Source organism: Agelaius tricolor, unplaced genomic scaffold (genome assembly GCF_023055355.1).
Source record: "Agelaius tricolor isolate 1412-34295 unplaced genomic scaffold, bAgeTri1.0.p SCAF_7, whole genome shotgun sequence".
Taxonomy (NCBI): Eukaryota; Metazoa; Chordata; class Aves; order Passeriformes; family Icteridae; genus Agelaius; species Agelaius tricolor.
The window spans coordinates 38,096,018-38,121,144 of record NW_027269267.1 but is presented as its reverse complement, the minus strand read 5'-3'; the positions used below and the strand labels follow the sequence as shown (position 1 = coordinate 38,121,144).

General features: G+C 35.4%; 1 protein-coding gene across 4 annotated transcripts in view; it reads left to right on the top strand.

Moving 5' to 3' along the window:
* The window catches only part of GPC5 (glypican 5), a 602,268-nt gene that overhangs the window by 440,627 nt on the left and 136,514 nt on the right, over positions 1-25,127 (top strand). Inside the window, exon 8 of one of the 4 annotated variants that reach the window (XM_071430990.1) lies at positions 14,770-15,508. The exons of the other annotated variants lie outside the window; for them this stretch is intronic. Within the exon in view, the coding sequence (XP_071287091.1) occupies positions 14,770-14,798 (29 nt within the window). The 3' untranslated portion in view covers positions 14,799-15,508. Of the gene's footprint in view, positions 1-14,769; positions 15,509-25,127 lie in introns of those variants that run through there. 4 annotated transcript variants of the gene reach the window in all.

The window sequence follows — 25,127 nt, the reverse complement described above, 5'->3', positions numbered from 1 at the left end:
ATACTGTATATGGAAATATACACATGAGCTGGATTCTTTTTCACCCTGGTGGAAAAAAAATTCTTAATATAAGCATAATGCATATATTTTAGTGATCCTTCAGGCTGCCAAAGCTTTTGAAATGGGATCTGTATATGTACCTAATCTTTCATCTGATTTGTAAAATTTGTGTTACTGAATTTCCAGTCATTCTTTACTATGACTGTGAATAGGGTCACACAGACTGTGAAATCGGTTGCAAAAAGGTTTATGGTCTGAGTAACAGGGGAAAGGTAATTAAGTACTGCTTGGTCTGTGCTAGTGAAGTTTATGACACTTGGTCTGTGCTAGTGAAGATTATGACATAAAGCATGTTACTTACAGATTTTGATAACTTTTATATATGCAAATATATATATTTTTATATAGATACGCACATATATAAATTGAAGAAAGGGTCTTTTTCAATTTGAAACCACATGTGACCTTTAAAAGAAGAGGGGAGGTGGGAGAAATGATTAATGGTCTTAATTAATATGTAGAGTAGGCGAGCTGGAAAGGTTACAAGTTAAATCATTTTTCTGCCTGTAAATGCAAATAGTTCTTCACATAGTTGGTTATGCAACACTAATGCAGGAATATCTACAAATATTTTCACAAATCCTATTCAAAAGCCGCAAAATGCCAACACATACTGTTGGTCAGTAAACAGACTGGAAGACAAAGAGGGCAGTGTGCAATTATAAGTCAAGGAAAGAGTCAGGAGGCTGATGTTATGAGTGAGAGGAGGCAGAACAGAGCCAAGGAACTGCAGAAAAAGTATAAATTAATGTATTAGAGATCTGTGGATAAAAATCCTGACAGTCTTCTTTCACAACTTCTGCATGCTAAATTTCTACTGCTAGTCTGTTGCTATTGGAGAACTTGCTTCCTGTAAATTCTTAAAAGCTGTATGAAGGTAAAAACCTTCTTTATTCAATCAATCACTTTCAGTACTTTTTGATAAGAACAATTAAGAGAAATGAACTAATATAATATATTTTATTCTAACACCATATATTTTGTTCTAACACCATGGTGTTTATAGACAGGCTTTGCAGATGTGCTTGTAATCTAATATCAAAACAGAAGAAAAAGTTGCATAGACCAGCTGTTCCACAGAACTGCATATAAAAGTAGTAGTTGATACATCAGAATCTGGAGAAGAGTACAAAGATTTCAGAAATACTCTGTAAAAGGGAAGCAAAAAGTAATCTTTTAAGGCACATTGTAGAGTCTGTCTGTGATCTTCTCTTGAAACACACAATAAGGCAAAGGTTTAAAGACAATTTTGTAGATTGTCTTAAGGAGTGCATGCATTTGCGTAATGTAATTTGGAAGACACTGACTATGCCACTTTCGTTGCTAAATTATTTTGATCTCCCATTAATATACTGATTCTTTTAATAATGATTTCACTCTGCTTGTATACTTCTAGCTGTAACTGTACTTCAGTGTACGTGAATTTAGCAGTGAGGTGAGAAGCAGATCTTTCCAGAAGATAAAACACCGTCTGACTACTGTGTTTAACCTGACCATGAATTTTCTCAGAAGTCTTGCAGGCAATTTTTCTCTGGAAAATATGGTTCTACAGTCACGTATTCTATTATTTACAAAGAGTTGGAAAAACAAATGTAGGACTTCTCTGGGTGCAGCTGACAAAGAGATACTACCAGGGAACAGGTGTCAGTTGGTAGGAAAAGTAAAGACAGAAAACAGAAGGCACTGTAATCTAAATGTCTAATTACAGATGTTTGTAGTTAACAGATCTGTTCACGACTTTGATCATGTGTGATACATCCTTACCCAGCACACCCCTTCGAGTGGTGAGACTACTATTTCATCTTTGTACATTTGCCTGTGATGATGCAGAGTGACACAGAGTTGCCAGGCAGTGCAAAGGAGAGCCCCTTTATTGCAAGAAAACCCAGGCCTTTTCTAGCAGTTAGCCAGTTACCAGTTTACATGGTTTTAAGGCACAACAAGCCCAACCACCACACACCATGATGCGGAGACGCGGCAGTCACGCAGCACGTGTCTCACATCTCTCTACCCCTCCCTATTCCAGCTGAGTCACTCTCCCATAGTTCCCTTCTACTTAGCCTAAGTAGCAGGCTTTTACAAGGGTAGCAAGGCCCTTGTTTTATAAGGCTTTACCTATATGTAACACTAGTCTGACTAATAAACCTAATAAAATTTGAGTAGAAAACTTAAACATTCAATTTATTTGCCTGGTTTCCAAAAATTTGTGTTCCATTTCTCTAGTGGTGAATTTTTCCAGGTGATCAAAAATTCTTCATTGGATCAAGTTTTCCCTGCATGTAGAAGGGGCATATAAATATTCACAGGAAATTTGTGACGCTATGAAATTCTTCTGTATTCTGAGCATCAAAATGAGAGAACAGTTAAGCTTGGTATTCCTACCTGATAACAGTTTTAACTTCACAGTCAGTGGCCAGGTTAAGAGCCAAGCTTCACAGCTTCTATTTCTAGACATACATGAGAGCTACTTCAGGGAATAACATGCACACGGACAGAATATTTTGGTCTTTGGATGTCCTGACAAGGAAGCTACATTGCTATGATGGTGGAACCAGCTCACTTCATAACCTTTTAAAGAAGAAATAGACAGTTTAAACATTATACTTGTACTACCTACTTACACTCCATTTATTGTTGTATTAAGTGTTCCTAAGTTACCCTGCAGCTAGAACATTAAACTGTGAACTTCATAATGACTCTATGGAGGAGTTATAGAAATCACAGTTATTTGACATAAGAACTGAATGAGGAATAACATATTCTATTATTATTTCTCTTTACATAAGCAAACAGTGAAGACTCAAATGTCATTAATGGAGATCACTTAGAGGGAAAAAGTGATTTCTGTAGTTGAAAGAAAGTTACAGTAAGAAAAAAAAGTTCTTAGACACTTTATGTATTATGGCTTAACACAACAGTTGACTGATGGTTGCATAATATCTTGGAAATGCCAATTTAATAAAAACATTTTTCAGGCTGTGAGCAATGCTTGCAACTTAATTCTGAGAGACTAGAAAAGTATCTATTATAATTAATTTAAGCAATTTTCTAGTTAGCTAACAGAAGTGGAACAGATTTTAATTGATGTGAGATATTTATTTAATATAATAAATACGTACTCTTTTAAACAATTTTTAGCCATTGCAGATATTGTAATTTGCTCTAAGAGGTCGATCCTATCTTTAAGCACCCAGAGGGCTGGTTGCAATGCATATACAAAGGCTTCCAGAAGGAAACAAATCTATGATTTCTATGCACATCTATGCACATCTCTATTGTGATGACAAGTAGAAATAATATTCTTCTCACTAGAGTAAGCTTATACATGCTCTTACAGTTTGTGAAGGATTTATTATGCTTGGCTGAACTTACATGTATAAAGTAGGAATGAGTCTGAATTTTATCTGAAACCTGAACTGAATTTTCTGCTTTTCTTTCTTATATTGACTCAGAGTGGATTATCTACTCTATACACATAATTAAAGGTCTACAACATATTCTTATAAGTGTATAGTTGTTATGAATTTAAAATATTGTTGCGGTCTCTACTCATTTTGGAATCTATGCCTTTATGCTTCCTATCATTACATATTTTAAATGGCTAATCAGAAGATTTGCTGGTTGAGATCTGCTGGTTCAAGTTTGCTGATATCATAGTTAAAAGAAGTATTCTATAAGCTCTCATAGGTGTATAAGGGTACTAATAGGAAATGCCAGAATTTATGTCTTTCAACTCTGGATCTGTATATCAGTCTATGTCCTGGGGCCCAAGCAACTGAAAATCCCTTGAATGCTGGCAGATTTCACCTGTGTTTTGCATTTTGCTAAACAGATGGGGAGCAAACTCCCTGTACTTCCTTCCTGAAAGAGGCACAGAGGAAGAGTCTAATAATAATCATATAAATGAATGGCATTTCTGCTTGAAACATTTCCGAGAGAGCACTATACACAAGCAATAAACTGGTATAACTGACTGCAGATGGTAATTTAAAAAATGAATACATTATTAAGTAGACTTGTCTTCCCTTCTAAAACTGAATAAGGAGGTCACTGAATTAGTTTTCTTTAATGAAGTCTGTGACAGGTATTTCCGACAGAGAGCTAGTAATATCATCAAAACCAAATATTAATATTTAAGATTTCAGCTTTAATCGCAGTCTGGTTTTTGTCCTTTTTTTAAATTTTTTAAAGTATTAATCTGTTTCTTGTAGCGATTTTTAAGCAATTGGCAGAAAGATTAGTCTCTGAAGCTATAGGAATCACTACCATTTACACCCTTTTTTCAGCAGGAAAACTTTGAGGTAGGTATTTCACAATTCAGAGAATCATGTATGTTTTTAATTTGGTTTTCTTCAGCTTCTTACAGAGTTCTTGTTTCCTCCACCATCCCCAGAAAGTCAAGTTCAGGGGCCTCCAGGAAGTACATCTTCACTGCTGCCCTGATTGATTAGAAATTAAACAACATCAACATTGTAAGAAATTCTTTACTAGGAAGGCATTCCTTACTGTGAGGGTGGAGAGGTACTGGAACAGATTGCCTAGAGAGGCAATTGATGATCTCAATGATCTCAAGAGAGAACCTTGATGATCTCAAGGGTCTGTTCCAGCCTAACACTGTGGATCTATGAACTAGATGGCATTTACTGTCCCTTCCAACACAAGCCATTCTATGATTCCATGATAATTTAAATCTTGGATCAAGATACTACCTGCAAGAAAAGACAAGGACCGTTCCCACTGTGCCCTTCCAGAATCCCTCAGGAATTCTGTGGTCCATGTTATGCCTTTCACAGAGTGATTTTGAACACTGTTGTTGTGTTTACATGACTTTTAATGTAAACAGGATATGCTCTGAATTTTTTTCTTTGCCAATTGCAGCCTGCACACTGTGCCAGTTTTGTTCACCTTCTGTCAAGACTTAGCTGATGGGTCAGAAACATGTGCTTACTTCAGAGATCCTTTTTGTGCCTTTAAATCTCGTACTCAAAATCAGCAGCACCTTTTAGAATCATGAACAGCATAGGAAACATCTTGTTTCAAGGCTAAGATCGTGGATGAATAGATAAATGCTGAGCAAGCAGGGCTAAGCATTTAAATACTTTTTACCAATTGGAACCTCATTAACTTTTTTGAAAATGCAAAGCTTGTTTCAGAATTCTGATTTATTTGTTATTTTTGTTCCTGACTGAACATATTACTTACCTATATTCACCTTTATGTGTGTGTTTATTCCTGCTGACAAGGAGTTCCATGTCTGGGACATGTTCTCTCACATTAAAGCCTATATGAAATTGTAATAAAAGAGTAAATGTGTCTGATGCATATATCATGCATTACATACTTTTATATAGACTTATCTGTTTTGTATCCCATTACTAGGAGGCATAGAGCTTCATGATGAGTTCTATAACAAACAGAACTAACTGGATATTTTCTGAGACAGCTGGAGACAGCTTTCAGCAAAAAAATCTATTTGCTAAGCCCAAAATATTTTCATTCCTGCATCTTATTACCATATTTACTTCCATGGATTTTATAATAATCCTCTGAAGTCATTCTTAGTTATAGTCTTTCCTAGCTACCCTAGATCAGATACTCAATATATTTTTTTTTTTTTAGTCTTGGGTGTCTGGTCACTACAAGTTTCTGGTCAATGCAATCCTGAAATTTTGGATCTGTGACCACACCTAGGCAGACCAGATAGAAAAACAACTTTGGATAAGTATGCCAGATGAACTGCTTGTAAGATTTCAGAAATAAATATGCCTAATACAGCCAAGAATACCTGAGTATTTTTTATCATGGAGATGGGAACTTAAAGTATTTGACAGACTTATTCTTGGCTCTGGGTTCTGCCACAGAGAACTTAGACATCAAGAAATTTCTCTCATTTTCATCACATTATGGTAGGTGTTTTGTATGGTCTCTGTAAGAGGATATATTTATATAATAAGAAAACTGGATATTAATTATATGGAAAATGCATTAGTCAAGTAAAGTCTAATGCCCCAATCAATCAGTGTTAGACTTGAGTATAACCATGTAGGTATGATTATGACCAGAAATCACTGAAAAGGTAGAAGGAAAGTACCAAGAATTTTGTTTTGACCTAAAAGTTCTGTATATAATGCAATTCTTGCAGTGAAGAAGCCGAATGCCTTCACTAAATTGGGAAAGATTAGAGGATGGACAGCTCTTCGTAAAAACAGATTAGCAGGGCAGTAGCAAACATCTCCAAGTTATCAGGGTTGCCTTGACAATGGAAAAGAACAAATGGCACTCTGTGAATTTGAAATTGCTTTCCTAATGTTCTTTTTCAAACATACCTGTTTACCTCCAGAGTGTAGGAATTAACACCACACTACTTAATAGCAAAGGCTGACCTGTTGATTTATTTGAGGGATTAAGGCCAATGCTGCTATGACTTTTGCCATAAAAGGAGAAGCTGGAAGGGTAGGAGAAAGACTTGCCACCCTCAATGTCAAAACAAAATATTCTTAAAGGTACTTTAGTCATTGCCATAATAGCTTTTGTGGTCCAAGTTCAAAGAACAAAAATTGTCTTTCCAGGATTGGCAGTCCATTAAGAATGCATTACTTGTTCACTTCTCTAATTTTGACTGACAAATTTTCTATTTTGTTTTCTCTAAGGTAGTTTATTTAGAAAAAACTTTCAATGAATGAAGAAGTGAAAACTTGGTCTTATACATGTGGCCTTGATGAAAATTCCTAATTATGTCTGATTAGGAAAAATACTTTTGATTAAGTAATAAGAAGACGAAGTCCAGGGGTTTATTTATAATTAAATACTGTACTAACATATAGTATTTAGGAAGCTGGAATGAGATCCGAGAAACCAAATATATTTCTCAAAATCCTTGCCCAGCAAGACTCATTGTAACTAGGTAGCTCAGGCACCTCATGACATGTTGGCACAGAGAGGCAGAGTGTGACACATGGTCTTCACTCACACTATGAAGAGACTGGACATAAGATAGATCCAGTCCAAAAATAGGTATATACACTATGTCAAGCCTATGCCTGCATGTAGATCCATCAGACTGGCCTTAATAAGTCACTATTGTGGCTATCACCGGCAAGAGTGCAGCTGCAAGGCATTCGCAGACTGAAAATAGCTTGTGTTCCACCAGTTTGGGCTGCTGTCATGTTAACTCAGCTTGGCTCATACTGACGTGCTTCAGATAATCCTTTTAGGTCCTGACAGATGGTTCTCTACTCACTGTGTGGACACAAAGGAAGGATCAAAAGGTCAAGGCCCTTACCTTCTTTGACCCAAATCTGCAAATTCAACTTCTCCACACAGAATAGAGACTGGGATGGATGCACACTTCAGGTTGAAGCTGGGCCATGTTGCACAGCCAGTAAGAACACAAAAGTCTGAACCAGCAAGGACAAAGACAGGGAAGGGAAGGGAAGGGAAGGGAAGGGAAGGGAAGGGAAGGGAAGGGAAGGGAAGGGAAGGGAAGGGAAGGGAAGGGAAGGGAAGGGAAGGGAAGGGAAGGGAAGGGAAGGGGTAAATATTTTACTAGAGACAGGCCTTGTGGGCGTACCAGGAACAAGAAAAAGTCCAGTGTTGTGACTGTTTCTTTTAATCCATTTATGAATTTTATCTTGTGACTCTTTTGTGCAATCAATGTAAGTAATTTGACACAGTAAGAATTGAAGGACCTGCAAAAACTCAACCAAAATGTAGTTGAAGGCATCTGGATCATATTTTTAGTGTTAAATTTCGCATAAGTTGCACTTCATGATCATAACACAATATTGAATGTAGCCCTAAAATTCTTCTGAATAAAATTGTGCTCAGAAATTATTTTAAAGTTATTTATGACTTCTGAGTACAATTTCCTTTTGCTTTCCTCCCTACACCACATATGCTTCTTAATTAGGGCTCTTCTTTCTAGAAATTACAAACTCAATTTTTTTTGGCCTAGGATTTCAATTTTTAAGGGAAAAAGTAATGTCCAAAGTTATTACTCAGTAATATATACATAAGTGGTAATTTGATGCAAATGACTTTTTTTTGATAAAAATTCTTTTCATTCCTTGAAAGTTACTATACAACTTTTGGTACATATAATTTAAAGGACTCTAGTCTCCGAAGATTTATTGTCATGATTAATTTTAAACATCTGCTTAAGTCATAGGTTTTTATGAGGTTACTTGTGCTCAAAGTTAAGCACATGAATATTTTATGTAAGAACAAGGCTGCGATTTGCTACAGCCTAACACAGTTAAATAAAAAAAAATTAAAAAGTTTAAAACAGAACAGTTGCAAGACCTACATTACAAGAGACCTACTAAAATATGTCACTGCAATATTTGAAATACTTTAAAATAATATAATTTTTTTAGAAGTGCAAAAGCCATATTTTCACTATTTAAAAAATCAAATAAAAAATTCAAATGTATGTGTAAATATGCTAAGTGAATGCATACGAAGAGATGGCATTAGTCTAGGAACTCAAGAATTTTTCCAACATTCTTTTGGTCAAAATAGGGTTAGTTGTTATATATACAGAAATGCACCCATACATATACCTGTCATAAAAGTGAACTTTTTTTTACTTTTAATTCTTGTTTTTTTATTATTAAACTTATTGTGGGTTAAACCAATAGTCAGCTAAGCCCTGCACAGGCTTAGCAGGGCTCACTGCCCCACTGTGGGACGCAGGAGAGAATCAGAAGGGTAAGAGTGAAGGGGCTCATGGATTGAGGCAAAGACACTTTAACAGGTAAAGCAGAATTTGCACACCAGAAAGCTCAAAAGAGGGCAGGTTAAATATCAGGAAGAAATTCTTTACTGCAAGGGTGGTGAGGCCCTGGAACAGTCTGCCCAGAGAGGTTGTGGAGTGTCCCTCACCAGAGATATTCAAAACCCACATTAGTGCAGATCTGCGCCCTGTGCTCCAGGATGAGCCTGCTTGAGCATGAATGTTGGACCAAATTACTCCACTGTGGTCCCTTCCAGCCATACCCATTCTGTGATTCTGTGAAATGAACAATTCCATATCTACCAGAAAAGATTCTACCGACTCTATAGAAATCTCTTAGGCACAAGCAGAAGGACCTGTCTGAGAGAGTTTCTGTAATTGTCCCCAGGGTGTTTATCAATACATCTATCCATACAGACAGTGCCTATCAATTGGTGTAGGTCCAGAAAGAGCTTCCTAGAGTAAGGATATGATGGTAGGGCTGTCTGAAATTCCCACCTGAAGAGGTTCTGTGATAATTTTTTGAATGTATTCTTTGAAACCAGATAGTAGCTCAGTCAGCCACTTTGTCTCACATCAGCTCCTTGTCTCACTGATCACAATAGATGTGACATTCTGGACCACTCCAGGAACAGATTGAATGTTGCTTATGTGCACAGGAACAGACCTGACATAAAGGTAGTCCACAAGTATAACAGAATTTTCTTGTTATTTTTCTTATACTGCAATTATTACTATCATTCCATACATTTTGCTAGAGGATCGGTCTGTTTACAAATAGCAATTTCTTTTCAAAGAGACTGGGATTTTTTTAATGCACACAAGATAAAAAGCCTATTCCCATGTAAATAGATTCATTCTCTTTTGTGAAAGCTGAATTAAAGTATTTAAGCATTAATGTCTTTGAAGCCTTTCTTAACACCATTTTTCCCTGTTTCTTAATAGGTATGTGAGATCTACTCCCAGGTGAAATAATGAGCTACAATTGGAATTACAGCAGTTGCAGGGATATCCTTCCACTTTATTGAGTTAATCTTTATCAACTCCAGGAAGGTCATTCCTGACAGATTTTGTCAGATCTGGTCTTAAGGGTTGCCAATCTTGAGTCTCTACAATTTACTTCAGTAACCTGTTTAGTTCTTAGAAGTCCTTCTGATAGAAAATCTTTCTCAAAGTCTAGCCTAAAGTTTTCCTGCTTTATTTTGAGTCTGATACTTTTTGGCTTTTCTACTACGGACATAAAGAACAGAAGATTTTACATAAATTCAGGCAGTTATTATGTCTTCAGTTTTCTCTTCAGGCTACAACAACTCTTATGAAAATGCTCTTACAAAGCCATAGGTGTTAGAGCTCTGTCACTGTTATGGGGTTTTTTCCTGGATTTTCTTAAAATGTACCATATCTTTTGGTTCTGCAAATATCATGAGCATTTTATCTTTACAATAGAAGATATGTATTTTGAGACTAGAAAGCAGATTTCTAAAAGGTTAAATTGCTAAATGAAAAATGAGTGAAAAAAATTACAGATTTTCATGTGGAAAATCATCATAAATCATATGGCTAGAAAAAGTTTTAATTTTGTGGGTTCTGCCAAATCCAGCTTTGATTTTTGTTCACTATGGCAGAAATTCAGGGAACATCATCCTGTAGTCACGGATTCAGCAAAATTATGTAATCATGTACATCAAAAGTAACGTGGGAAAATTTATATTTCATTAAGCAAGTGGACTGAAGAACTGGTTCATAAAAGAAATAGGCCAAGGGCTCCTGGGTACAACGTACCAATTTATCCCATGCCCATTGGTTTCTTTTCATATCTTGGCCACCTATGCCAGTGCAAAACTTGCACATCACTTCTGATTATTCTCCCACAGCCAGTTTCTGGTTGTGCTTCATGATTTAGAATTAAGGTATAGAAGCAAGGAAAGCTAGAGAAAAAGATTGGCATTGACCCCTTTTTCTGCCTGATTTCTCCCAATTCTTTGCCATCACAAAAGCAGCAGCACCTTGCACAACAATGATATCAGGCATATAGTTTGTTGTATGAGACTCTTACTGAATACTCGTTCTTCAACTAGGGACAGTTCAATTTATACCCGTGTCGTGTATTTTTTTAATCTACATATCTGCAGCTGAACAAAGAATGATTATTGCTCTGATCCAATATCATGGTTCTTTATTGCTATGTTATACATATTTGTTTAAATGATGATTAATTTTGTACCATTGATTTTTCCATGGCAAAAATCAGAATCTATAGCTATTGCATTTCTTTATATCTAAATCCTTTTTTCATTCTTTGTTATTTTTTGTCTTTTCTCTACCAACTGATCATATTTTGCAGTTTCCCTTTCTTCCATTACCTCTTCTCTGTTTTGTTTCACAAATAAAGGAAAATAAAGACAGAGAGACAGAAAAGTATTTTCACGTTTTGCTTGGACTGTTGTGTTTATGTAAGTCTTTTCCTGTCCTTATTCTTCATCTCTCTATCTTTCTCAAGTGTTTTTAAGACTGTGAATATTCTTTGTTTGGTGATGCTGCTAATGTTTATAACAACATTCCTGAAATTTTACTTCTCTCATTGCAGTTCCTGTATTAGAAAAAAACACACTAATGAAAATCCCACATTTGTACTGCCCCTTCCATCTGCTATGCCACTGAGATTCTACTCAGATGGCATTTAGAAAAGGCAATGTCACAATGCATAAAATTCAGCAGGAACCAGCAATAATTAAGTTAATAGTGTTTATTCCTCTGATTGCAGTACTTTTCTTGTTGGGCTGTCAGTCTTGGGATAACTTGTTCACGTTTTCAGACTCTGTGCTAGTATAGCTTTGAGCAACTGAAAGACTATTTTGTGAATATAAAAAATTAGAAGGCAGCATGTGCTCTTTATGGCTTTTGATAATTAGCCACAACCATTGTAATGTCCTTCATTTTACCTAAAAGTTTGTCCTTGAACAAATTCTAGGCCTCTTCTGTTCTCATTGTGCTTTGTGATGATCTTTGCCTTTTCATTGATTCAGCACTTACCTTTGAGCCTTACTTTTCAAATATGTTGAATTTGCCTTTTATCAGCTTAAAAATGTGAATCTCATGCATATTTACATTGCAAGCTGTGACAGCTCTGGGAGAGGTCAGTTGTGTCAACTGCTCTATACATCCGCAAGAAACTCTATTATCTCTTGAACAGACACAGCTTTACAATGTGTAAAACTAAGCATGTTTTTCTGATAATATTACCTTCTTATTTTGAAACTCATAGTTTGGGGGTTTTGTTTTGAAGTTTTAAATTAGAATGGTCTTAAAATAATACTGTAAAAGAAGAAAATAAAAGTTTGAATGAAAAAATCTTTCTTCTGTTGTAGTTTTGTGGCTGTCACCAAGGAACAGTGTTAGGTTTAAAATGATAGCTATAACTTCCTTTTCATTGAAATATTGATTTTTCTAATTATGGGATGATAAGGGCAGATCATCTAAAAAGAAAAAAAAAAAAGAAACAACAACTCAAAACCCAAAAAAGCCTGTTGAATTAGATATTTCATAGGCTAGGACCTGATTCAAAACTATTCTTTGCAGTACAGGAACACAAAATATTTCTATTTCTTTGCTTTTAATTTTTTCTCCTCTTTTGTGTAGCTGGACTTGGTCAGTTAACTAATTTTTTGAATATATATCTCTTTATGATAATCAACAATGGGGTAATTTTTTGGTGAAATTGAGTTTTGTCTTGAACTGGATTTAAAGCTCATGGGAAGAGTCAGGACAAAGAAAAAATTACACAAGTACAGTAGGTGAACTCAATCCTGACCTTCAACATTTCAGAGGAGGAGTTGTATGAAAGATGAAAGATGAGGCTAGTAGAGCTGTAACCCAAGAAAGGAAGAAAAAATGCAAAGGTTTACAAAAATACATATTAAAACTAACCTCTAGTGGGAACTGTTTTATTTGTTTTAGAGAAATCCTAATCTATCTATACATATGCTCTTAATTGATATTTCAAAGTCCTGCCTGCACAGTTTCCTTTGCTGCCATTTTGCTGGTTCCTGTGATCACTCTAAGTGATACTGGTACCTTATTCTGATAGAAACACTTTTATTTCTTTTAAAGTTCCAAACTACTCTTTTTACAGTATTTATTATGTTTCAAAAGAAGTTATACAACAATATTTTTGGAGCCTAATGTTGCTCTGATTATGACAGGCTGAATTTATCCAGAAGGAGACTCTAACATTTAATGAAAAAAAATCTCTAGCTTTTCCCAATGCTGAAAAAAATATTTAGAAAGTAGAAGTAATGGTAATTTATCATTTATGACAGCATCTGGCAAACATTTTAAACCCCGTTGTACAGCTTTAAAGTCTATACATAAATTGGCATGAAAAGCTGAAGTTAGTATATTCAGAATTGATTAAGGGAGATTTTCAATGCAAAAGTACACAAAAGGAAAGAAGGCAGCACATGACATTTTCACATTGAGTTAGAACAGACTTGTGACAACTTCATGAAATATTTGATAGAAGGAAGAACACTTCCATCCATCAAAAATGTTTCATTTCTTGCGTTCTTATTAATATATGCCTCAATCTCTTGTTAGGCTATGGAACCATATGTTCCATAGCCTTGTACAGGAGAATTCAGACAGGATTTCTGTGAAGTGCCACATGTAATGTCCATTATTTTATATAAGATTCATGTTTGGGGAATTGACTTTTATTTAAATATTAGAAAGTAGTCACAACTATAAGAAAGAAATTATCATTTGAATTCAAAAGGGTATGTTTGAAAGGACAGCATAGGAATATCAGCAGGTATTGAATCTTGTGTTACAGGACATACATATTTCCAGTGTTATGTCTTCCATTTCTTCAGCCAAGAAAAAAGAAAGAGGAAAAAAGGGATTTTTCCCAAGTCTTAGACTAAAAAGTTACTGTGTTTGGAAATGCATATTTTTAGATTTCATTTGGGACCTTTTTATTTCGGGAGATGCTATGAAACAAGAGCTGAATGTAATCTCTCTGCCCAGGACCCTTCACTGCACTGGGCCAGCTCTTCTGCCTCCATTCATATTCTCAGAATTTTTTCAGAGACTCTTATAGCAACAGGGAAAGCAGTCAAACTGATACAAAAAGCCAGCAAAAAATACATCAGCATACTGTTCCTCTCACATATCTACCCAAGGTATCATCCTGTCACTTTCTGATATTTTTGGTTTGCTTTAGTTAACAAAAGATAACCAAACCTAGTTTTTGTTTCATTGCTACTGAACCATAGGGCATGGTGTTTAGTATGCATGGGAAGAAAACAGATGTACTTGAAACAAACCAAGAAAAAGTGTTGTTTCAAATATCCTTCATAATTGTGTATATTTTAGAAAAAAAATATTTTTTACGAAACATTTACAGACTTATTTGAGCAACTTTTCACACTCTTCCATACTGAGTAGCATTGCCCTTGGTAAATGATGTCAGTGAAAAAAATCACTGAAGGTAGCTTTCATTATCAGTAAATATAAAAATATGGTCTTACACATCTGTCATTTGTTCTTAAACTACTTGGAACCTTTAATTAGCACAAAAAAAAGGATTAAATTTTAACCTTGTTTTGTAGACTTTTTGTTTTTAAGGAAGTAATTCTAAATGGTCAGAAAGCAGGCTGTCCTGGCCAATCACATGCACACTGTGCCATAAAAATAACAGAAACATGAGCCAGATGCAGATTAACAAAGGCAGCTACTTGAAAGTCACTTCTTTACTTCTTTAGCCCTTATATACATTTCCACTAAACTACATGCTTTAGGGGGAAAAAGAAAAAGTAATTTGTTGTGTTTTGTTTTGTTTCTGTGTTAGGAAGAAAATGGAAATGGTTGAAATATTGAAAACTCTGCAGATATCCAGTAAGGGCTCCATTTGGCCACCGCATCTTTTCTCTCTGTTTCTTTCTATATTTTTCATTTGTATTTTTTTTAATTTTCAGGGCACTTGGAAAAGAATAATTCAATCTGAATTAGTCCTCTGTTGGAGTTTCCACACTAGGACTACAGTGAATGATGTTCTTTGTAGCCCAGGCTCTATCACAAGGCAGAGCAGTTTTATTTCTTTGTGTGTGTGTCAATTGAAACAATTTATTTGAAGACTTTGAGAGTGAAAGAAAAAGATAAAAAGAGGCTAATAAAAGTCAATATCTTCCCTTTCAGCAGTGCCAATCAATTTGAGTGAAACAGATTCCCCACTTGTTCAATAAGAAAATTACTTTGTGCTGCAAATGACCTGAAGAACTCTTGGGTGTCCTCATTATCAAGAAATAGCTGGTGTTTTGGTCTAGCATTACCTATTTAATTGGCAATGGCTTATTTGTATTAAGTTATCTATTTCAGACAATTTAGAAGAAAATATGATTTTATTAAATTATGTCAAACTGAAAGATAAGTAGCAGTTCCCATGACAAAAAGCACTATGATAAGTTTGGAATTATTTGGAATTAAAACAGCTTGGTAAATTAATAGTGTGTTGTGGATATTGAATCAACTTGGCAAAAACATAGATTTAAAATTTTTGTAATACTTTTGTAATACTTTTTGTAACACTCCTATTCAAAGAGGGGCTCTTTTACATGCTTAGTCTCTCTTACCTTGCTCATATTTTAGTGGTGATTGTCATAGCAAAAATTAAATAGGAAAATGTAAATTTGCTTATGATGTCTTTTTCATTACAGTGGTGAAAGCATTCACCTTGTACATTGAATGCAGCTTTCTTGACAATATTAATCAAGTCACAGTGAGACCTTAAAATAGTAGAAATATTGTTTTTAAAGTGAATTTATTATTTTTATAATAAATTATTCTAATGAAAAATTTGTGTTTAGGTAACTAATTTGCATCTAGGTACCTAAGAATTTGGGATTTTTTCAATGGAACATAGGGTTATTATATACTTAGCACATCATGCTACACATGCTACAGTGGGCTTCAGCTGGGTAATGTTAAGGATTATTTTGTCTAAACTTTCATAACAGGCTTGTTTTATCTGCCTTCTGATTTAATTTTTTTTTTTTTTTTTTTTTTTAGTTCTGATTTTGAGTCTTTAGGCTTGTTTTTTCACTCCTTACTTTACTGATCAATAAAAACATACGATCTCTATGCTAAAGAGTGTTAGAAACAGTTCCTCTGAGGCATCTAATGAGATTTTTGCTTGTTTTCAAGGATATTTAGAATGCTTCTTAGTCCTTCTTCACACCAGTCTTCTTGAGGGAGACATTTTAAACAACCACACATTCTTTTCTATCCCTACCATAAATGATGTACAATACACACATTACAATACACAGCTTGACTGTAATTTGGTCCCTGGCTGATGGAAGGCTCCTAAGATCTTGTTTCTGCTGACAATCCTTTGAAGAATTATCCTCTTCCACCATAGACAACTTCTCTGCTAAGTACTGTCCTATTAATAGTGGGGTGGGGGTAGAGAGCAATAAATGTCTGGAAAAACATCTGGCAAACATTCCTTATAGAAAGCTGATATAGGAGCATGCCTGCTTCCAGGAATTAATGAATTTCATATATGAACAATTGCAGATAAGATCTAATTGTCAAAAATACTTATGCCTGTTGGTGAAGTACTAAAAATGTATTCTTAGATGACTTACCATTTTATCTTCCCTTTATGTGGTGCTGCATGAAAGATTTTTTATTCTGGACTATGTAATTACTCTTGTCCTTCCTTCTGCTGTGTTTGCCTATACATTAAAGACAGGGAAAGATAGCTGCCCTACACAAACTATTTTTCTGCAAGCCAAAAGGAAGTTAAATATCTCCAACTTCAAAGCAGAGCTGAAGAGCATGGCATTCTTTACCTACAAGGCTCCAGATGTTCTTCTTATGGCCACACATATAGAGTAGAAGTAGATTAATTAGAAATTCCTATTTTCTCAATCAGTCTCCATTTAAGGAAAATTCCAAGGTGATATTTCTAATGCATTTTTCTCTCTACCATTCACATAAAACACTCTATTCTTTCATTATCTTCTTCACAAGGAAATAGGGATGCAGTTTGCCACACAGGTGTTATAAGTTTTAATTTATATGCTTCTTCATAGGTGATAACTGAAGAAATTCTTCAATTCTTGTTTTCAAAATGGTGACCTTAGACTAATTAGATAGCTAAGGGGGAGGGATGGGCAAGGAATACTTTTGCACTGTTATTGTGTGTCATATAAGTATTTCAAGGAGCTATTAATATGCAAAACAAGAACTCTTTATCCTAGTTTTCTTTAGAGACGAGAAACAAAACCAAAGCAATCAAACAAAATATTTGTCACCCTGTGCAGAGCTGTAAGGAAGCAAGAAAGTGCCTTTGCAATATGCTCTACCTACACTTCCAAAGAATTGAGACGTGCTTGAAAAGAACAATCACTTTAAGAAGCGTTTTATGGCTGTTGTACTAGCATCTCTCAAAGATTCTTCCAAAGCAAGCCCCAAAGTATGGCACACCACTAAACCTAAATCTCTATTTTAGTATTTATTATTGGATTTTCCAACTATATGTTTTCCTTCAGTACTTTAAATTAACTTTTGTAACAAGGGAATAATAACACGTTGCTCTGTTACATTGGCTGCATCTCACAACATAAAATGATGAGAAATTGAATATATAAAATCAAGTGACTCAGTTAGTATTAGAAATTGAGGGGTGACTCTGAAACCTGCCATAAGAAAAAGGATACCTTTGTTCATTCCTTTTTGTTAAGACACTTGACATGCCTTTTAAAAGGATGAACTGCAGGATAATATTTACACCCTCTCTAGCTGAAGCTTGAGAATAAAATAGGAATTATGTTTTCAAAATATCTGAGTGTATTATTACTCTCTACTAAAAGAAAATAAACAAAGTACTTGACAAAGGAGAGATAGTGCCATACAAAATTATGATGTCAGAGGACATGGAAATTCCAAGATCTAGAAATTAAGAATTTAATTGGAAAGGTTCCAAGAGGAAAATCACAGATCTCTGAATGTACCTGAGATGCATGGGAGTGATGATGAAAATTTGAGAGCAACTGCAGTGAAGAGAAATGCAGGTGGATAGCAATTTACCCTTAATAAGCTGACAAGAGAGAAGGAAGAGAAAATACTGGAGGATGAGGGAAAGATTCTAGAACAAATAAATCAGAAAAATACAGAGTGATTTCTAAGCATAAACTGCATTATCTAACACTGAAGAGAGTATGAGACAGCAAATGGCCTCAGGAGCTGAAAACTCACATAGTGACACTAAATAAAAGGTATAAGAATTTAAAAGTACTTGTAGAGATTGCATGCTAAACAGCTGTTTCATTTTGGCTTGGTTGGTTTTTTTGGTTGGTTGGTGGTTGGGTTTCTTTCTTAAAGGGACATTTCTACAATCGCAAAATTACAAAATAGTAAAGAATGTTGGCAAGGTGTTGCTTGCTGCAACTTATTCTTTAAATAGGGAGCCTAAAAAAGACATATAGTGAAGCTTCTTCATTTAATTGAGTTTAAAGCCTCCCTTCTTCATTTGATTGAGTTTAAAGCCTCCCTTTTGCAACTATTGTACTGTGTTTCTCTTCTATATATCCTTTAGAAACCACTGCAAGACCTGGGGTGATGTATAAGAGAATTATAAATTACAGAGGTGAATAAGGACTATATCATACGATATGAGAATGTGGAAGGATCTAAAAAAATTCTCAGGTAGCAGGTTTAAAATAAACATCTGTAATAATTTTTCCACTCAGGACAAGACTTTCCAAAAAGTCAAAAATTATTTCAACAAGTTCACAGAGAAATGGTTTGTCTGTGGCCATCAGACATCACATTTCAAATAGATGTTCCAGCTGTAAAAGGCACATGCTGTAGTTTTCTGGAAGAGGAAAGAACAAGGCAAGCCCTGTGCACATCCTGTCTTATGTTTTCCACTCATGGAAGTTATGGCCTGCTATTAGTGGTGCTGCACTTTACTCTTCCTGCACTTATGGTACTGTAAGTATCATGGTATATACATTTCACTGGGTAATTTTAGGTAGCTCAGAATTTGAGAAATTACTTAATTTGGAAATATCCAATCTGTGATTTCCACATATTTTTCTTGTGCAACTCCTTTTTTTTCCACCTACTTTAGGAATTTTTTCTCAATAATTTTTGATTTAATTCTGTTCTTTTTTTTTTTAATTTAAATGAGCTCTCTTTTAACAGTGACTGATCTCATGTTTAAATACTTTTTATTAATAGTTTTGTTTGTTTGTCTGTAATATCTCTGCATACATGAGTTCAGGAAGGAAAAGCCTAATGTCTTTCACAAGTAACATCTGAACTCTATAGAAGAGCTAAATCAGGTCAAGCTGTAAAACACAAGCAGAAGCATGTTTCATTAGGGAATGAATTCATAGCTCTAGTATTAGAGGAATTTGTAGCATAGAGTTCCTATCACTCCTAAAAAGATTTAAATGTATATTTGCAAATATTCCAAGGACTGTGAAATACTTAGTGACAAAATAGACAAGACATTATTCCTGTCCTATGAGTTACCATTTAGTACTAGAAAATGATAAAAAAGTGTTTCTGAAGGAATAATGTTAAAGGTAATAACAATTTTTTATCCAGATTGCTTGCATAAATTTAGATTAATAGCTTTCACAAAATAACAGCAACAACAACAAAACAAAACCACACCCATATATTCTGGGTTTGGCTTGCCTTTATGCAGTTTCCCTCGGTTTCAAAGAAAAAACTTATGTATTCAAAAATGTCTGGACTCTCTAGCCCAAAAAATAAATGAAAAATTCTATCAGACTCAGTTAAAAGTTTCTCACACAAAACTCATGGTCATGCAAAGCTGAAGTGAACAGAATAAGAAAGCAGTATAAATGAGCATTTCATTTTATAATTGTATTGCTAAAGTGATAGAGAGAGGATATTTTCTTTCCTAAAATAATAACTCATTGGTTTAGTTCATCCTTTCATAATCTTGTAGAAACATCAGTTTCAACATAAATCTTAACAGGTAGATAAGAAACTTGACTGTACATGTTCAAATTACTATAGAAGAACTAGTGTTCCCAAGAAACATCTATTTTCCTAACTTTTTTCATTAAACATTCATCTTTCATTGTGCCAAAAAGATGAATGGTTATCTTAATATTTCAAGCACCAAAACAAATATACAATCTCATTCTCTGAAAGGTGAAGCAAAATGATAGTAGATATGATTTAGAATGATATCATAATGTATGCAGATATAAACTTAGGAATTTTTGTATGATGAATTTTACTTCTTTTCCTACATTGTTCTTGAGAGCTAAAAGTCTGGGTTTTTTTAAAAGTTTGGGGTTTTTTGTTTGTTTTTTTTTTTGGTGACGTTATGTTAGTAAATGTCTTGGGAGATAACATATTTGCAGTTATTTTCTGAATCCAAAAGAGCTTTGGATATATGAATAGAGAAAAAAATATTTAGAAAAAAATATTTAGGCAGGAAAGAGGCATAAAACTTGCATTGACTTTCTTTTCACTATCACTTGATGAGGAATATTACAAGCTTTTGGCTGAATTCTATTCATACTGCTTTTCCTTCATACCAATAACCAATAGGACAGAAAATCCCTAAGAGGAATATTGAATAGAGACACTTTCTGGTATCTCAAGATGAGGACTTATCATAAAGAGTTCAGGAATGTTCTTAGATCCTGGTACGTTATGCCATTGAGAAATCTGGGGGTAAAGTTCTATCTGTAGGTGTCTTTCAGTCCTTCCTTTTCAGGAAAATGCACATACATGTGCCTTTCTGGTATTTGAACAAATAGTGCTGGCAACACCACAAATGTCAGCGTTTGTTTTCCTTGCAACTCTGTCTGTCCATACGTCAGGCAGGATCAGGAATGTGTATTCTGAGAAACAGAGCTCTCAGAAGTCAATAGACCTTGAAGCACTCTGGTATCCTTTTAAAGCAATGGACTTCACAAGGTGACTTCTCTGACCTGTAGAGGGTAATCTTAAAGACAATAAAACTGGCTTAAAGAGAGCTTTAAAACAGATGTTTGGTCAGAAGTTTGGACCGGGTACCCTGCTTTGCTTTGGGTGTGGGTGGCAAGGTTTTGGCAGCAAGTGGGCTACAGAGTAATCTCTGTGAGACCAGAGGCTACCCTGTGCCAGACACAGTTGTGTCCAGCTGGCTCCACAAAACACCCACTGCAGAACACAGCTGAGCCCATCAGCCAAGCGTGTGGTGACTCCATAAACACATTTAAGAAAGGGAAAAATACCAGACAAAGAGTAGTGTGATGGGGGTAAAAAAAGGGAGAAACAACAGTGAAATATCAAGGTCAGACAAGGACCTGAGGAGAGGGTGCTCCAGGCACCAGAGAAGAGATTCCCCCACAGACAGTAGTGGGGGAGAACACAATGAAGAAGGGTGTCCTACTTCAACCCATGGAGAACTGTGCTGGAGCAGATATCCACACTGTGGCTGGTGTACAGCCCTATGCCAGAGCACATGGACATTTCCTGAAGCCATGGAAATACCCCTTATAAGTGGAGGAAAGGTGTGAGAAAGAAGAATGGGCATAGAGGTGCTGCTGACTGATCATGATACCCCATTCCTCATCTCCCTGTGCTGTCAATATCATATTTTCTGGAAAAATCCCTTTGCCAGGATTTCTTCTCCTGGGAAGCTGAAAAGCCTCAGAGGAAAATGAAAACAATAATTAATCTGATTGCTTCTCCCTCTTTTGCTGCTTTGGAATGTGGTCTAGAGATTGTTTACCCAACAGGTGGTTGTTTGATTGGTTTCATGTGAATTGTTTTGACTTAATGACCAATCCAAATCCAGCTGTGTCAGAACTCTGGAAGGAGTCACAAGTTTTCATTATCATTCTTTGTAACATTCTATCTGCATCCTTTCTCTATTCTTTAGTATAGTTTGGTATAACATTCTTTAAGAGAATGTTATAACAAATAGAAGTACATAAAATAATAAATTAGCCTTCTAAGAACATGGAGTCAGATTCATCAATTCCTCCTTCATCCCGGGAACCCCGAAAATACCCCACTGTGCCACATGAAGCAGGGGTAGGTATGGGAGTTGGGACTGAACAATTGCAGTTGGATCTGGGAAATATATGGTGGGAAAGTATTTTAAAATTTTCCTTTACTTCTCACTATCCAAATCTATTTTAATTGCTAATAAATTACATTAATTTCAAAAATAAGCTGAGAATTCACCTTTGGTAATATAGCCAGTCCCACTCAAAAAGTCTGTTTGAGATTGTAATATGGCATCTCATATTGCTGTGCTCCATCTTTTTCCAGAGAGTTGGCACAAAGCAAGTGTGCCCAGATCACAGAATGGTTAGGGTTGGAAAGGACCTTTAAAGATCATGTAGTCTGACCCATCATCCGTAGACAAGGATAATTGCTACCAGTTCAGGTTAGTCAAATCCTCATCCAACCTGATTGTGAACACATCCATTGTTAGGGCACTCACCTGTTCCAATGTTCCACCACTCTAATTGCAAAAAATGTCTTCCTTGTGTCCAATCTAAGTTTGCTCTCTTTTAATTTAAAATCCCTGAGCTTTGTCCTGTCACTACAGGCCCTGGTAAAAAATCTCACTTCATCTTTCTTATAAATCCTGTTTTAAGTGCTGGAAGGTAGCAACCTTAAGGTCACCATGGAGCCTTCTCTTCTCCAGCCTAAACAACCCCAACTCTCTCAGTCTTCCTTCAAAGCAGAATTGTTCCAGCCTTCTGATAATTTTCATGTACTCTTCCTGAAGTGAAATCTATTTTGCTCATTGGTAAGTGATATGCATTTGTTTATCTTACATAATATTTTCTCCCCCTATCCCATTGAGGAATGGGAGTGAGAGAGTACTGGGGTAGTGCCTGACATGTTTCTATGTATCAGGATATTAAGGCTAGCAAACTTCCAATATTTTGTTCTCTCACACATCTCCATTCATTACATTTAAATAGTATTTTTTATAAGTACTGATGAATTATTTTAGTAACTTCATTCCCAGTCTCAAATACAAGTGTAAATCACATGGGAAAAAAAAAAGGAAGGTAAACTGACGACAATAAGAATGTTAAAGTTCCCATTGTTAGGTAAATTGTAAACAGTGTTCCCCCTGGATGAGATCTATATATTTTCTGAGAGAGGTCTTTCCAGATCATTTTATCACCACCCCTGTAGTTAATACAGACTAGCATTATAGTTACATCATAAAACATGCTGATTTATCAAGATAATCAGTAAAGGATTATCTTGATAAATCAGCATGTTTTGTTAAAAAGCACTTTATATCTCTCTTGGTTGTCCATTTCAGCCCATTGGACACCAGTAGGTGTATTCCTTGACATGCTATTTGAATTGTTACTCCTAGGCAGCATGTATCACTATGAAGAAAAGCCAGATCAGAGGTGAGATTTTCTAGTTGCTATGTGAAAAGCAAACACTTAAAATCAGATGGCTATTTTGGGCTACAGCTCAGTCCTTGTTATGATGCTTGCTATGCTTTCTTTTAAGTGTGCTTAAATTACTAGCCCTGGAACCTATAGTAATGAGCAAAATGTTGTGAAATGCATATTTTTGCATTATTAATCTCATCTTGCAGCTCTGTAACACATTAATCTCTGAATAACCTTCAAGTCATACTATAACATGGATGTTAATGGTAGAAATTAGAGCTGAAAACAGCTATTTCGTTTTCTGTTTCATGTAGTTGCCAGATTGTTCCCTAAAGAATATTTTCCAGGGTTTTGTCTCATCTAGACTTAAGTGTACTGAGCAATAAAGCTTCTACTACTTTCCTTTGGAGACTGTGTCAACTATGTAATAGATTTCACCTCTGGGATTCTTTACCCTATTCAATCGCAGTAAAATATTTCACCTTCTCTGAAACAGGAAAGAGGAAAAGCATAGGAAAAGAAAAAATATTTATTGGCTAGAAGCTAGCAATAAGGCTCTTGAAAAACCAGGGATGTTGCACCTCTTAAAATCTCATTCCTTCTATTTTAATTTCCTGTGATATGAAACCCGTCATTGCATTTTTAATCACATTTTCCTCAGTTAAAGGCAAATCCCACCTGTTCCCTTTGGCTGTATCAGTTAGCTCTCATTTTGAATTTCTTATTTGTAGTTTTGAGATTTTCTTACCCTTGAAAGTGAAATGCTGAATTAGCTACATAACCACCAAATTTCTTTAACTTAGATTTATTAAAAACAGTGAAAATGGATTTAAGACAAATAAGTGTATCAAGATTTTTTCAGATTAATGAATCAGGGGCAAGGATGAGATAGTAGTTATGCACATTAAAAAGGCCACTGGCTAGAAAATACCAAAATGACTGAGAGATACATACCCATTCCTAACATGTTCCTAAACACAGCATGAAGAATATTTCGACCAGTTCTTGGATTCAAGAAAATATATATTCTGGGTTGTAAAATAGTATAGGCACTGTCGAACAATATTATATGAGGCTACATGAAGAGAACAGATTAAAGTAAAGGGCAGCTGAGGAAACAATAGAACTATTTATGTGTAATAAGGCTTAACCAGCAAGTTAGAGAGTTACAGGGAAAAATACATAGAAATTTCAAGGAAAGACAGACACACCCACACATGCACAACGTCCCACACACAATCCTGGACAACAGCAGGTCAAAAGAATGAACGGCTTCTGCAACAGGCAGAGAGAGTGAGAGCTACTGCTCTTGGTGTGTTAGCACTCAGAAACACATAATCACAGAAGGATTATATGCAGGTGCTTTTATTGAAGAGCTCTGGGTGCCAGGGGTACAGACCCAAATCTGACTCCGACATGGTTTCAGGATGAACATGTTTTTATACTCGTATCGTTACATAACTACATATTAATTTTTAAACTTACAGTGTTCTATTGTATATATTGATTTCATCCAAGCATGGATTTTTGTAATTTCCATCAAACCCCCCAAACTTAGTTTCTCATGATACTTGTTACAATTAAACAATAATTATATCCAATTACCAAACAATCATCGCATTTAACAATCATATCATTTATCATATAACAATCATATAATTTATCATAGTCATTAAATGATTATACAGGTGCAGTTTCTCATGATCCAGTAAAGCCTCACATTTTCCCAGGGCCTACCAGGCCCAACCTTTCTTTCCAACTCCCCTGAATAGCCCATGATTTTAGAAACATTTTATCCCTATACTATCAGGAGCAGGCAGCAAAAGAATGCAGCTCTTACTACTCCAGTGACCTCACTGATTCTGCTGAAACAATTCCTGTCATAAATACTTCTTCCTCTACACCCCCACTTC